The sequence below is a fragment of the Apteryx mantelli genome, chromosome Z, assembly GCF_036417845.1.
Source record: "Apteryx mantelli isolate bAptMan1 chromosome Z, bAptMan1.hap1, whole genome shotgun sequence".
NCBI classification, from domain to species: domain Eukaryota; kingdom Metazoa; phylum Chordata; class Aves; order Apterygiformes; family Apterygidae; genus Apteryx; species Apteryx mantelli.
In genome coordinates, this window is record NC_090020.1 from 73,307,566 (window position 1) to 73,322,358 (window position 14,793).

At 36.0% G+C, this 14,793-nt stretch overlaps 1 protein-coding gene across 4 annotated transcripts in view; it reads right to left on the reverse strand.

The window, feature by feature from the left end:
- The window catches only part of NIPBL (NIPBL cohesin loading factor), a 155,269-nt gene that overhangs the window by 78,250 nt on the left and 62,226 nt on the right, over positions 1 to 14,793 (reverse strand). For all 4 annotated transcript variants that reach the window (XM_067316545.1, XM_067316541.1, XM_067316542.1 and 1 more), the window contains 6 exons: positions 14,514 to 14,679; positions 13,230 to 13,360; positions 7,748 to 7,847; positions 5,970 to 6,121; positions 4,781 to 4,941; positions 323 to 416 (listed from right to left, as the gene is read on the reverse strand). In XM_067316545.1, coding sequence (XP_067172646.1) covers positions 323 to 416; positions 4,781 to 4,941; positions 5,970 to 6,121; positions 7,748 to 7,847; positions 13,230 to 13,360; positions 14,514 to 14,679 — 804 coding nt within the window. The remainder of the gene's footprint in view (positions 1 to 322; positions 417 to 4,780; positions 4,942 to 5,969; positions 6,122 to 7,747; positions 7,848 to 13,229; positions 13,361 to 14,513; positions 14,680 to 14,793) is intronic.

Genomic DNA, 14,793 nt, shown 5'->3' on the forward strand with positions numbered 1-14,793 from the left:
CCTTTAAACCATTTGTTATGTAGAGCAACTGAAACCGTTCTTACAGTACAATTTAATTCTCATATTGGAAAGGATTTACAATCCTTCTGTCCTCCATGAATTTTAACTTTGTTTTGAAGTATCATTAGTCAATTTTCGGATCTTCAAAACTTCTGAACCAGGGCTCAAAATAATTTTGTAACTGAAATCTAATGACATACTCTCAAGTCCTACAAGAATACAGGAGTCAAGAAAACTATCTAAATACCTCTTTAAACAATCTGTCTTTTATAATTGGGAAAGACACATTGATATACATTGATATATATAACTGCTAGACTACCTTTAGGGGTTCCATCACTTCCAGCTGGAGAGCAGACTGACTGTGGTGACCTCAAGGAAAAGGATGCAGCATTCCTTATGGAAGGATCACCATCCTAAAATGACAAAGATAAAAATTAGTATTATGAACAGGAACACTTTATAAAATAAGCCTGCAATTAGTACACATATTGATAAGATGGAGCAGACCAAAAATAATATTAATTAAAAAAAAAATCGGATGACAAATATTATAAAAACATTTATCTAAATTAGAATCTGTAATTTTAATACTGCTATATACACAATATTCCAGAGTGCAGTCGGCCCCGATAAGAATCTATAACCATAATGTGCATGCAGAAATAAATTTATGTAAATATCTTTTAGCTAAAGTATTTTAGCTGACAAATAAAATTCCATTTAGAAGTTTTTTGTTATGAGAACACCTAGTAAAGAGCTGATAAACAGCAGTATGAACTCTACACAATATCACCTGAGAAAATTAAGCATAAAAAGTAGGGTTTTAAAGCAAACTCAACATTTTTTCCACTTAACTTACCCTTGAACTTGTCTAGAATGCCATCTTATTTTTACAGTTAACCAAACTAACTTTGTGCTAATACTCTTCATTATACTCACATCGGGAGTGAACAAAATCTGTAACACCCCTATTGTGCTGGCTGAGATAGACAAATTACAAGTTGAAATGCCTCAAGTTGTGTTATGCACAAGACTGTATCCACAGCTGGGTAGGAAACAACTTGATGGCAGTTTGGAGTACTTCCCCCAACACAGCAAACAAATTCTACTGTATTTTCAGTTTTGCATAGAACAACCTGCTTCAAAGGAATCCATAATTTATGACAACCTTCATCATAACAGAATACCGATTACAATGTAAGGAGGTGCATGCTCAATCTTTAAGAACACAACTGTGACATTTTTTCAACAATATCTTAAAACAATATAGGTAAACTACTCTTCAGTTTCCCTTTTAATGTTCTGCATGGTTTTTATTGCTTTAATAGAGCCCTCTGCTGGTCAAGAGTATACTTATTCACAGTCAGTGACCTTACTAGTTTTAAGTTTTATAAACAGTATTTCCCATTTTTAGCTTTTTTTTTTTTTAAACAGTGTCTAGGTTAAAATGAATGTTTTCAAAAAGAACAAACAACTCTTATATTTATGAAGAGACAATTTCTGTAAGTATAGACAAATCACAAAAAAGTCTATTCTTATAAAGGGTAAAGTCATGTAAGTGACGTTGAAATTAGAGGAAGTCTCCTAAGAAGCTCTCGCTTATCTAATGTTTCCTATTTAATTCTAAATCTTGGTTATTGCACTAGCTAATATTCTAATGTGCCTTTTACTGAGCTGTGTGCACACACAGTTCTTTCTTATAACTTTTTTCATTTTTTTAAGCCTGAATGTTTGTCCATCCCCCAATTTTCATTTATTTATTTATTTATCTATCTTTTTGGCCAATTTCAACCAAATTAAGAGAATGTTAGAAGACTCAGTGTAATAAGGTTTCTACATGCTTCTATGAAAAAACAGCATCAGGCTATAAATGAGAAAGCTGGATTGGTGTTTCACGGAAGAGGCAGCCCGCAGAGATGGGCAACTACGCGCTCTCGTTGGCAATGGCCAAAGGGCCAAATTCCAGGTGCGCAGCAGAACAGGCGCTGCAGTACATGTTAAGCCTGGTGGAGGTACCAGCGTTCCCACTGTGCAGGGCACAGGAAAGGATGGCAAGTCAGGGAGTGAAGGTGCTTACAAGGCAAAGAGTATAAGTCCATAGGCAACCAGTCTTCACTAGTTTCCCTAGCCACGGAATGACTTCGAAAACATTTCCATTAGATTCCTCTCCACCCCCACAGCAAAGTACATCTAAAACTCACGCTGTGCTATTAATTACACTTCTTATTGCAACAGCGCTTGCAAAAAGAGTTGTCTCCTCATGTGAGGAAAGCACACATGTAAAGAAATCAATTATTCAGATACAACATGATAAAGAGAGCTGTAGCACCTTAAACCTACATTCATGTCATTGTAAGTTGAAATGAATTCCTTTCCACATGTATGATTTATTAGTTTATTGCGTTAAAATTATGTACTTGATTTTTGTCAAACCTGCTTTATCTTTGAATCATAATAACCCCCTCCACACATACACAAAATCCCAAATACTGAAAGAATTCAGCTTAGTCATTTTTTAGCGTACACGTTGTATTATGATGGGAGAGGCGCTATAGCCAGGGCTGCCAAGGACAAGGGCAGAGGCGCTAGGTCAGCTAGAACTGAACCCTTCCTGTGTGCGTGCCGTGCCCTTCCTACTGAAACTTCTGAGAAACGCTCATTTACTGTTTCCTAGTTCAGAGCTGAACCAAATGCTGAAATGTAAGCCAAAACAAACTGAGGAATGCTCTCATATATCTTTCAAAAAAAGGGGGAAAAAAAAAAAAGTCCTCAAATTGAGTGTACATGGAGTGTTCCTTCAAGTGCATATTTATTGATTTCATAAAAATCTTATGTTGCAAATAAACAATATCCTGTAACTATTCACAACTTTGTCAACTTTGCTTTTAAGCAATAAAACCCTAAAATTAAGAAAAGTACTACAAAACAATTAAAGTAAATTTTATGATTTAATAAACCTCATTTATAACTCCATCTATGCCAAATGTTACACTGTTTCTGACACAGCTGCAACATTATGAGTAAGCTTATTGCTCATATGTAGATGCAAAACTTGAATTAATCCAAATCCTTCAGACCATTTTCTACATGATAACAATTAAAATCAGGTGTAAAAAGTACAATTATGATAAGATATATTTACATAAATATGCCATTAAGAAAATGCATAAAGGGATAAAAGTTGTAAACGTGAACATTTCAGAAAAGACAACTAAAATTTTCTCTAAATGTTTGCTTTACTTATATTTATCAGACACCTGTTCTTAAGTCACATGAAGTTTATTATGCTCTATCTCCCTAATTCATATATTTGAAAATTTAAATACAAAATGGATCAAATATACTTTTTACTACTTTTTATCTTAGTATTTCTCCAATTACATCAAATAATGACAGTATGTTTTGCGTTTTCGTAGTCTGTCAGTTTTGAATGAGTTTCATTTATAAGTTCTCATGAACCAGGAAGTTGTTGCATCGTTTGGATCACAAAATTAGTGATGGACTTTTTTTTAAATACTCCCTCTTTAAATACTGAAATAAATTATCCTAATATTAAAGTTCTCCAAAAATCTTGTCTTAACAAAACCAACATTCTCTAGATATTGTGCCTGTAACATCGCTGGAGGATGTATGTATGTTTAATGCCAAAAGCAGCTTCCTACATTCAAGGCTTTGCACCACTGAAGCAGAGACCGACAGAAATATCTGACAATTCTGTATTATAAGATTCTTTCATCATAAAACTTTTTTATTTGAAATACTACTGCTTACTTAACCTTTTTTTAAACAAGACTTAGACTGATTAAAAACAAGATTAATAAAACTGATGACACTCTCAGACCTATTGTATTAACTCTGGTAAGGGATTTAAGGAGCCTAGTGCTAATAAGCACCTCTGCTGATTGCAACTCTTATTTAGTTGCACAAGAGTTACCCCATGAAAGCTAAAGAAAACACTTTAAAGAAAGAAGGAGAAAAAAGGGACCAAGTTTTGCTCAAAAACTGTTGTAGGTATCACTATGATCACACTGTTCAAAGAGCCTAAAGTCAAAAAACAAAACTGTAACTCAAGGGCTCTCCACTTAAAAGCTGTCAAGAGATTGTGTCAAACTTGCAAGGAAGAATTTCAACAAGCTTCTTCCACAGGACGAGATGCTCATTAAGAAGAAAAATCATCACTAGTTTAGGAAAGAATTTTGGAGAAGTTTGGAGTATCATTTTCTCCTTTAGAAATGAGTACTCTAGAGTTCAGCAAGAGTTTCTCCCATGTCAACATGGGGAAACCTCTTAAGAAACCAGGCCATAAAGCACATAATAGTACAGGAAGAAGAAAGGTCCATAGGAACTCTTGCCTTTGACAAGACCAAATTACTATCCAACAGGTTATTCAGGTATTTCAAGTCCAATTGAGAATTACAAGGATCCTCAGTGAGACAAGTTAACTATTGCCTATTTAGATTCTAGTATTGTTCACATTAACATATTACTATGTTGTAGCAACACCCTATTGTTTCTTAAAATAAACTTACATAGGAGTGAGATTTTTCACTTTCCATAATCTCAACAGAATGGATGTTATAAATGGTTCCAAACAAAAGACAGGCCACGTAGGAAGAAATTTCACATGCTAAGGTTAAATGGTTTAGTGTACATGTGTGAAAATGAAATATACTTTCAGTATTTTTATGCATCAACAGCAACATACTAAAATATCTGACTTTTAAGATAGCTAAACACATATTTGTTTTATCATAATAAACCAATTTAGGCAACATACATCACTACTTAGTCTGTGCACCATCTGTAGGTAGTCTTCATTTGAGCCATGTCTAGAATTATCAGCGTGATGATTAGCTGAATTGCCAGACAACTGACTTGAAACTTTATTTTCATGGAGGTTTCTCATCCCACCTGAGACAATGGGACTCGATACTGAAGCTGAAATAAGAAAAATATAAATAATTATATTGATAAACACACACACACACGCACACACACCCCAACTCTAAAAGGTCTTACAGAAAACAACGTAATAGCGGATATTAATGAGAGACAGCTGCAAGAGGTCTGGAATCTGAGCAAGAACCCAAATTCCTTGACTGAATCTTTTTAACACAAATACCTTGAAATAAACCAGCTATCTAAGACTTGAACTTTCAAGAGGATTCAAAATCTGCATTCCACTTATAGGTTAGCCAAGCTTCTCTCCGCAAATACTGTAATTACAGTCAGTGTCACATTCTTACAGGTTATAGAAAACATATTTTTCTTCAAGATAATTTTTATTGACTTATCTTGGTATATGAAGCTTCTGAGATATACATATGAAACATAACATTAAATACATAACAGCTATATATTTTCTAAAAACACTGCTAAACATTAAGAACAGATGATTTAGAAGAATCCAACGAAAATTCTACTTACCAAAAAAACATGCCTAAAGTTCCTAGATACTTTAACAATGTTTGTGTTGTTCAAGATTGTTTCAAAAAAGAAGAAGAACAAAGAAATCCATTCATTCTGAAGGTCATCCTCGCCAGTTACTGCGTACTTTGAGCATAATTCTGGCCAGCTTAGAACTAGTCTAATCTACACTACAAAGGCTGAGTAAAGCTAAATGAGCTGGCAGCAGAACTGTCACTTACACTGGCAAAAATGTGTTCTTTAAGTGACAGGCACAGTTTGTTTTGATTTTTCTAGTTATGTGTAACTATAGGAAATAAGTGTAAACAGGGCAGCAATGGCACGAAGTTCCCCCTCTTTTTTTTTTTCTTTTTTTTTAAAGTATATACTGCCATCGGTATAGTCAGGTAAGCAAAATTTAAACATACCAAGAAGTTCCCTATCACCTCAAAGTTTTGCATTAAGCATATGGCTCCTCCAAGAAAATTAAAGAGCTGTGAAATATGCACATTAAGGTAAAGCTGCATGAGAGAGGAGAAAAAAAAAAGTCACAGACTTACCTTGCTGCATCTGAGGATGTGGTGTGTAACTGGGAGGATGTGAATATGGCATGTATCCTGCAGGGCTTTGAGGAGCATATGGACTAGGCACTGGACTGTTCTGTTGTGCCAAAAATCTGTTGCCGGAGCTTGTCTGTGGTGGCACAAACCGGCTAAAAATAAAACAAAATAAAACATTTTTAAAAGTTGGAAAAGACAATGCAGACATATTTATTATTCCTTTTGGAATACTAAAACTCTGTAACATTATAACTTTTGGAAGAGGTGCAGTATTCCAAGGTAATCAGGAAACCCCTTCAAAAGCAATATTTCTCACAAATTATCTGTACCTTCCCAAATTCAGTTATTACTTAAGAGCCACAGTCCAAGTGCTGCATTAGTCAAAGTAAAAGAGAGAATAAAAAACATTCATAAGACCTCCACCTGGTAAAAGGAAACACTGGCACAAGTTATAAACATTTACTCACATATATGATTTCCAAAGTCATTCATAGCTCATTAAAAGCTTGAATGAAAATGACAGGTAGGATTTCATTATCAAATGATGACTAGCTTGCTAGCATTAACAAGGAGCCATCTATTGAAAAGGCAAATATTCCAGTAAGATTTTGAAGAACTTCAAAAATCTAACAGAACTATACTGCCAAGACATAGGAGAGTGATAGGCAGTTAGAAGGGATTTGACCCAGTCCCCTAAATACATTTTCTTTCATTGGCCTTATCTTGAATGGATCCTAGAGACAGGAAGCCACAGAAATAAAACAGGGTTCTGACAACAATACATGTACACTATACCTTGCATTCTTTCTGCATCAGTTCCCAAAATACAAATAAAATAAGAAGTACTTCAAAAAGTTATTAACCAGATATTTTGCTTGCTATCTTATAGGCAATACAATACATGCTTTCACAAATCCTGGTTCTAAATAACAATTCTATAGAAGGTAAACTTCCATAGAAAGAATCTAGATGTATTTAACACAAGGATTTTGCAAGGATTTTGAGAAGACGTATCATGTTGTAATAATCAAAAACTATGAAACTTTCTTCAATATCACTTTTAGATAAAAAGGCAAAAATACAAAAGCCCGCAACAGATCTAAAGCATTGCATTTGTCAAAATAATCGCATTAAGTGAAATGTGAAATAAAATAGTTTATTTTAATAATTTTATCTAGTAACTGCATATGGACTCTGTTAAAGACCAGTAACTAGGCTGGAACTGCATGTAAAACTCTTTCCTCTAGTCCAGAGTACTAGAGAAGGCCTATTAACCAAGGTCTAGATTACGGGTACGTTCTAGTTGCTGACGCTCAAAGGTTGGAAACGAACTAGAAAGCTGAAAAGGAAGGTGCGAGAAGACTGGCCAAACCACTGCGCCTATCCTCCTCTTTGTGGCCTTCTGTATAACTGTTAAAGCAGTACTCCATGATTTAACAAGCCTTGCCCACCTTCCTGTCACACTGCCAGTCTCACACATGCCAGAACACACAGCCTCTGCTCTCCTGTTCTCCTGCCACCACTGCCAGCCTCTGCCACAGGCAGAGAACACCTGGAGGGGTGGCAGGAGGATTCCTTAAGCAGGGAATAAGCACTTTAAAGTGCTCTATCTGACTTTGTGAGCTTAAGAAACTCACCCTGCTGCCAGACAAATGTGAAATTTGTCTTGACAATGATTATCTTCCTTCCACTCACATACTTGCAACAAGAACTGATGGCCACAGTTGAGTTTGAAGTTCATTGCCTCCCCACCAACCCCATTTAAAAACCGGTATTACCTGGAAGGGCTATGGGAGATAGTGGTTTGTTGGTAATTGGAAGATGCAGGACTACCACGCATGGAATTCTGAGAAAGGTTAAACTGCGACATCATCATCCCTATTAAAAGAAGACAGCAGTATTACTGCATATGCATTCCCTTTTTAATCAATAAAGTCTCTCATTTCACAAATGATTATATATGAAGAAATTATAACGTTTACACGCACATTAACATCTTCTACCCACAACTGTTAGAAAACATTAAAAACAATCCATTCCATGCAAGATGCCCATTTTACACCATGACATATTCATAAAAAACATTATGTTCCCTAAAGAAGTGATAATTTGCTATAAATTTCAACAGTAGTTCTTTCCTTTGTTTCTTAATGTTCCAACCTGAAACCTGTTTGTAAAAACAAACAGTTTATAGCAGGACATATATTCCAGAACCCAGAGTGGTGTGCACAGCAGTGCATGCAATACTCATTATGCCAATAAGTAAAAGATTTGGGAACCTCACAGCAAGTCAGAAGACCACAGAAAACTCTCTCTCATTTTTTGAGCAAGAAGAGTTAACAGCAATCTCAGAGTGGTGCAAGACGCTCTTTTACTGCTCCTGGCATGCCTTAGGGGTCCCCTCCTACGCAGGGACAAAAACCTTTCAATTCTACCTCTGCTAGTAAGCAGGGTTATCTAGGAAGTTGCTGTAATATTTTAAGTTGCAAAGCAGAATCAATATCCCATCCATAGACTAAATCCGTAGTCATGATTTGGAGTTTCAGAAATTGCCCTACCTGTCAAGTCAAAAGTACCTAACCACTTGAAACTAACTCACGTCTTCATTATGGATAATTTTAAGGAATCTTTTTTCTTTTGGATCCTGGTATAAAAAATTCTCTAACAACTAGATACCAGCAGAAGTTGAAACGGTGCAGGTGCACAGAAACTTGTATTACTTTTAACTGGGTGATTTTAATGACAGAATCAACGCAGCTAAATCAGTGTCAGACTTTATGTGCAAACTGTAGCTCATGAAGCCATCGCAAGTGACCCACAGCCGCGTGTAAAACCACATCACTGTTAAACATATTTTAAAGCAAAGGTTTGAGAGAAGGCTGAGAGTAGTCCACAATCCAGAGCGTTTGAGAGCCAATCCTTCAATTACTACTACTGATTTCAATTACTACAATATTTACACAAGAAAACCTTGTTTCAGAAACCCTCCCTGCCACCCTCTTCTCTCTTGTGCCTTTCCCCAGCAGAGAAGAGCTGGGCTAATTCCCCGGAGCACGGCCGTCCTCCCCTCCTGGCAGGCGTGAAGGGCCACGAACACACGAACTAGCTGGGAACAGGAGTGAAGGTCTCTAGTCAGGCTGAAGGAATCCGAGACTTTTATACTTCAATACAGAGGTTGCTTCATTGTCTTGAACAACAGAAGGTGGGTCCTCAACTCCTGCAGGGCTTGTTTAAACGGACCCTGGTTGCCTTGCACAGAGGCAAGGGAAGAAGCAGCTCCAGGCCGCAGGTACAAATCACAGAGTTGCACTGCAAGTTGCCTGTGGGCGTTTCCTATATAGTGGTTTTCTGGTAGAGAAATTTCCATGCATGGCCATTCTACATTTGCTCATATCTTACGGATATTCCCACCAGGGTATGGTATATTCATCAACTAGTTCAAAATTTTTTAGTCAAACTACTGACCCTTAAAATTCACATACAGAGAGCTGACAAAATGTGCCCACATTAAAGCTATATAGATGCTGTAAAGACAGAGTTTCATTTCATGCTTAAAGCAGCGATTGCACTTTTAGTATACATGAAAGATACATTTATCTATCTTTTCCTCCCCAGTTTACAACACTCTTCAAAACACGCATTGTTTGGTTTAAAAGAGTGACAGAAAATCCGCTTGCTTATGTAGTTTAAGAAAACCAAAACTTACTCTGTGACAGCCAATTCTCTTGTCTCTGTCTCTCTCTTTTTTTGTTGTTTTTTTGGCAATCTAGACAACTTGAAAAGAACAGTCTCTCCAAAGTTTCCAGACAGATAACCAGTCTGCCTAGTAATGATGCAATGACGAAGGAGAAAAAATATGCCCCAAAAATTTAGTCTAAAATCAGTTTGCCTGTGGCTACTAATATTAAAATATCTTATTTGTATTTGTACATCTTTTGCACCGTTGTCATATCACTACAGAGCAGATTTACAGCTTCACTGTACATTTCCATACCTTAGATATTTAAGAATTTATTTTAACTGCAACTTTAATTCCGAATGATGGTACTGTTCGGTTTTGAAAAAACATCATCCCAGTAACAACATTCCAATAATATTTTTCCCTAACACATACTCCCAATCTTGACTATGATTTTCTTTTGTTTGGAAAAAAGTGATACATTAATTCTATTTTAGCATTCCTAATAAATGTAAAAGAATGCGCTATGTAAAAACACAGCTCAGGATCACAGACGACGCCTTGTATGGTTAAATGTTATTTCAGCATCATGCCTGTTGAAGCCGAGACAGCTGACCAACAGGTGATTTTTCAGTTAAAGACACTCTTAATGAAAGTGCACGTCTGCAGTGTTTCTCCCCTTTTACAGGCACACATGCACTTGTATTCTGTAAAAATGGAAAAAATAATCCAAGTAATTCACATATATGGAAAGAGGCATAAAACTTTAATCCAAAAAAAATGCACGAGTTGTCATAAATAGACAGTTTCAAGTGAATTTTAAGTCCTTTTTGAATCCTGTTATGTTATGAATACTAACCTATTGCAACACATTATTTTAGCTTTTCTTTCTAAACAAATCGGCTGAAAGAAAGAGACAAAGCGTTGAGGTGGAAAAGGGAAAAAGTTATTTTGAAAACTAAAACTATCTAAAACGTTAATTTTAAATACTTATTATAAAAAAGAAATCCAGTTCAGTTATACGCTACAAGAATCAAGACAGATGTAGTTACAAGACAACATTCAGAACTTCCTATGTCATCTGATGAAAAAGGTCTAAAATAAAATTAACATGTTGCCCTTTATACAAAGTTAGGCCAGATGCTGCATGGTGATGTGATTCAGTCTGTTCAGACTGAAAATATATATATATATAGAATATATAGAAAATAGTCTGAAAAAATTCAACACAAAATACAGAAATAGACTGTATTCACTCCAAAATTAGTTTGGAAAGTATACGAAGAACTGCAACAAGGGGACAGACAATAATTAACTTTTGCGAGCAGTGGAACGCCTAGGTAACTATGATCAAGAGACAGACGGCATAACAGCTGACCATTGCCACTGGGTCACCTGAGACCAAAAATGCCAGCATTTTTGGTGGGGGGAGAGGGGGAGGTTGGGGCAGGGGCAGGGAACAGGACAGGAAACAAACCAAAAAAAAAAAAAAAAAAGAGACGAGTCTAGTCTCAGACTATTTGTTTATCATATTTAAAAAACATTTTCCCTGCTCTAAAGTCATTGTTGAACTAAGGATCAGTACGAACTTGGGGACAATCAGTACAGAATTCTGCTTGTGCTTTACCCCACATTCACAAGAATTCAAGACATAATATTTAGCTTTCTGGAGATGCTTCTGTTTCCTGACAAATTGTATTGAACCAAGAATTTTATTTCACATTTAATATAATTCTTTAGCCAGATGGTCCTTCTGTTCTTACATTAGAAAAGAAGGTTGGGAGAAATGAATTTGAGTTCCCTTTGCCCATACAAATGCCGGAACTGACATTCGAGGGAGCATCATGCAGAGGTTCTTCCAGACTAAGCAGCTAGGTGGTCCCCTTCTTTCATTGCTCCTTGTCAAATGCGGGCATTACAGATGCTGGTGTTAGTGTCTAGCACTGACTTCGCTACACATTTGACTCAATAGAAGGTGGAGAAATGATACCAGAAAGCATCTAGGCTTTCATCGCCATTTTTAAAAGTGTATAATGTACCTTAAGGAAAGCAAAAGAGATGAATTTGAAATGCTAGAAGAGAGCATCAGAAAACAGAAAGCCAACCAATGCCCCAACACATCACTATAGTCTCCTTTGGCTTCGGAGATCCAAATGGGACATATTAATGGATAAAACTACCACAATTCACCAGCAACTAGCTTAAAGACCCACCTATTTCCAGATAAGAGTGCTAGCTTTTACAATTGAAAATACAGTCACACTTTGCCTAACTTTTCCAAACATTCATTCCAGGACCTTCTTCCTCTCAAAATACTGTGTCTACAGATCTGATCATCCCCTCTTCCCCCTTTTTCTCCAGCCTCTAAAATCACAGTTATGTTGCAATCTTTTCAATTATTCAGGATTAAGTAAAACTATATTAAACATTCAAGAAAGTTTTAAAAGTGTGATCCCTTCTGGTTCTCTGAAACACTTTGTTAACGTAACATCAACTATTAAAGTTTCATATCAAATTGTCACATATAACCTTTTACTAATATTTTCCTTCTGAAGCACATTTGCTAAAAATACAGGTGCTCTTATTTCATTATTGATTATTCTTAACCTGTTGAACCAAGCTACAAAAGCCTTTCCCCCCCAGGAAAATCCAGAAAATAAATCTCTCACTTCAGCACTGGCCCAAATTATTTCATTTCACCAAACTGGTGCAAAATCCTGATTCACAGACATTTTCGTTGTGAGACCACCATGCAGACTACCGTGCAGTACGGTCACAACTCTTCCCACATCTGGAAAAATAATATTCTATCACTGCTCTTCATCAGACTAACCAAACACAGAATCTGCAGACTGCTTTCAGAGCTTAAACTTCAAAGCAGATCAATAAAGTTCTGAATATTTAGCACTGCCCTTAAAATCTTCATCCAAGGAAACATCTGTACTCTGCAGAGGAACATTATGTGCTCTGTCCTAAGCAAGTTCTATTCAAATATCATATGGCTTTTTACTCACTCCAGCAGCATACCCACTACACCTCAAAAGAAAATTAGCTGTAGAAACGTTAACTTCTATAGGGCTTCACAAACTGCTGAGAAAAGTAATGGCAGGGAGGAGCTGTTAAGCACAGCACATTCAACCTTATTCCTTGCTCCAGTACTATTAAGAACCACCACTATTACGATACAGTATAATTGCACAGATTTTCAGTAAGGTCAAGGCATATTTTTCCAACCTACAATTGTTTATTAAGACAAATATGGAAACCTACCCATAAAGAAATTCAAATAAAGTAACTGAAAAATGAAATCCAACCAATCCTTCTCCTAGAAACTAAATATTCTTAGTGATATTAAACATCATCTTTACAAAATACCCAGTGGAGTTTATTTCCATACTTACGCTAATAGAATCATCCTCAGAAGATACTAAGATACATGGCTTGATACCGTTATAAGATACAAGGTAAGGCATAAATATCACGTATCTGCTCCACATATATTTGTGGTTAGGTTCAGTCCCCTAAACTTAAAAGAACAATATAAAATGCAATCATTAAAAAAAAAAAAAAAAAAAACTTACCGCTTTGTACCCCGTATCTGTTTTGCATGCTTTTCTCCCTGAAAACATTAGGATTCCTTGCCAGGATAGCCTGCAGCAGGACTGGTATATCTCCCTCTGGATCATCACTGCCAAGGTTATCTTTCAATTCTCTGGAATTGCAGAAGTAAACAAATAAAAAAGCAAATTCATTTTCAAACTGTAAGAAGATACAGGTCAAGTAAAAAAACCCCAACTATTCACTATTAAGATATAGAAAAAAACCCTACAAGTTTGCAAAAGACTGTTCCCTGCCTCTATTTTCATACCCTCCCCCCCTCTTTAAGGCCTGGAAGAAGAGGTATTTCTGCTAGTCTTCAAAATCATTTTCTATTAATAAGTCCCTACATATACATGACTGTCGCTTTCAGACTATTACAAAGTTTCTTATGCCTGCTTTTGTATCTTGATCTTCTCCACAAAAGAAGAATGCTTTGGCATAATGACCAAGAAAGTACTACTGTAGGATTGAAATTAAGAAATAAGACACACATGAATTTATAGCATTCATGTTGCAGCCAACACTTCGCGAATATTTTATTTTTAAAAACAGAAAGTGACATATCTGTGATATCACAGGATTCCTTCTGAACCATCACAAATGTAATAGATTTTCTTTAAATGCACTTGCGCTTTCTTTTATTATTTGTTTTGAGGACTTTTAGAAACTACTTCTGTTTGATCAAAACAACTGATTGGAACATGTAGGAAAAAGACAGAGCTGTCAAGACAAGCCAATTTAACGGACCACAGGGACAAATGAAAAAAATATACATTTAAAAAAATAGAGGATACACTACCATACTTGCTAGTTCAATTCTTAAAATACTTACATTCAAGATCTAATCAGAATTGCCACGGGTCTTATATGAAGTTCCTTGTGTAATATTAGCCATATAATTCTATTCTATCTCTGTATTTGTCTATATGTACTATTAACCAAACTGGAACACAAATGAGTATTGCACAAGCAAAAATACAAAGTATGCCCTCATAACTAACAAGCATGTAAAAAGCAGATGTGTAAAAAAAACAAACCAAAATAAAAGCAGTTATACATAAGGCTGCTGGACAATTACTAACGTTATGATTTACAGAAATAATTAACTGTTATACAGCAGTACTCTGCTAAGCAAGCCTAATAAAAAACCTGCACGTTCTTATTCTCAGATTGTCATAAAAATCCTTCTTTTCAATCCTTCTCATTTTAATCTCAAGGAATAAAGACGCTGTTCTGATATAAGAGCTGAAGTTCAAAATACATACATGTGGTCTGTTGACACCTGATTGAGACTGTGTACGAGCTGTGAAACCAGATTTTCATCCCTACAAGCCAGAAGGCAGTTCACCTCCTCTGCTATCCGTCCATTGAAGAGCAGGCTTTTTGTTGTTGTAGCAGGTAAAGGTGATGGAAGAGGCAGCTGGTTCAAAACTGTTACCAGAAGATGGAAAGAAGTTCAGAATCTTTTTATTGAACACAAACATACAAAAGAGGGATACCTCATAGTTCCTCATATGATTAAGAAAGAAAACCTAACAACTACAT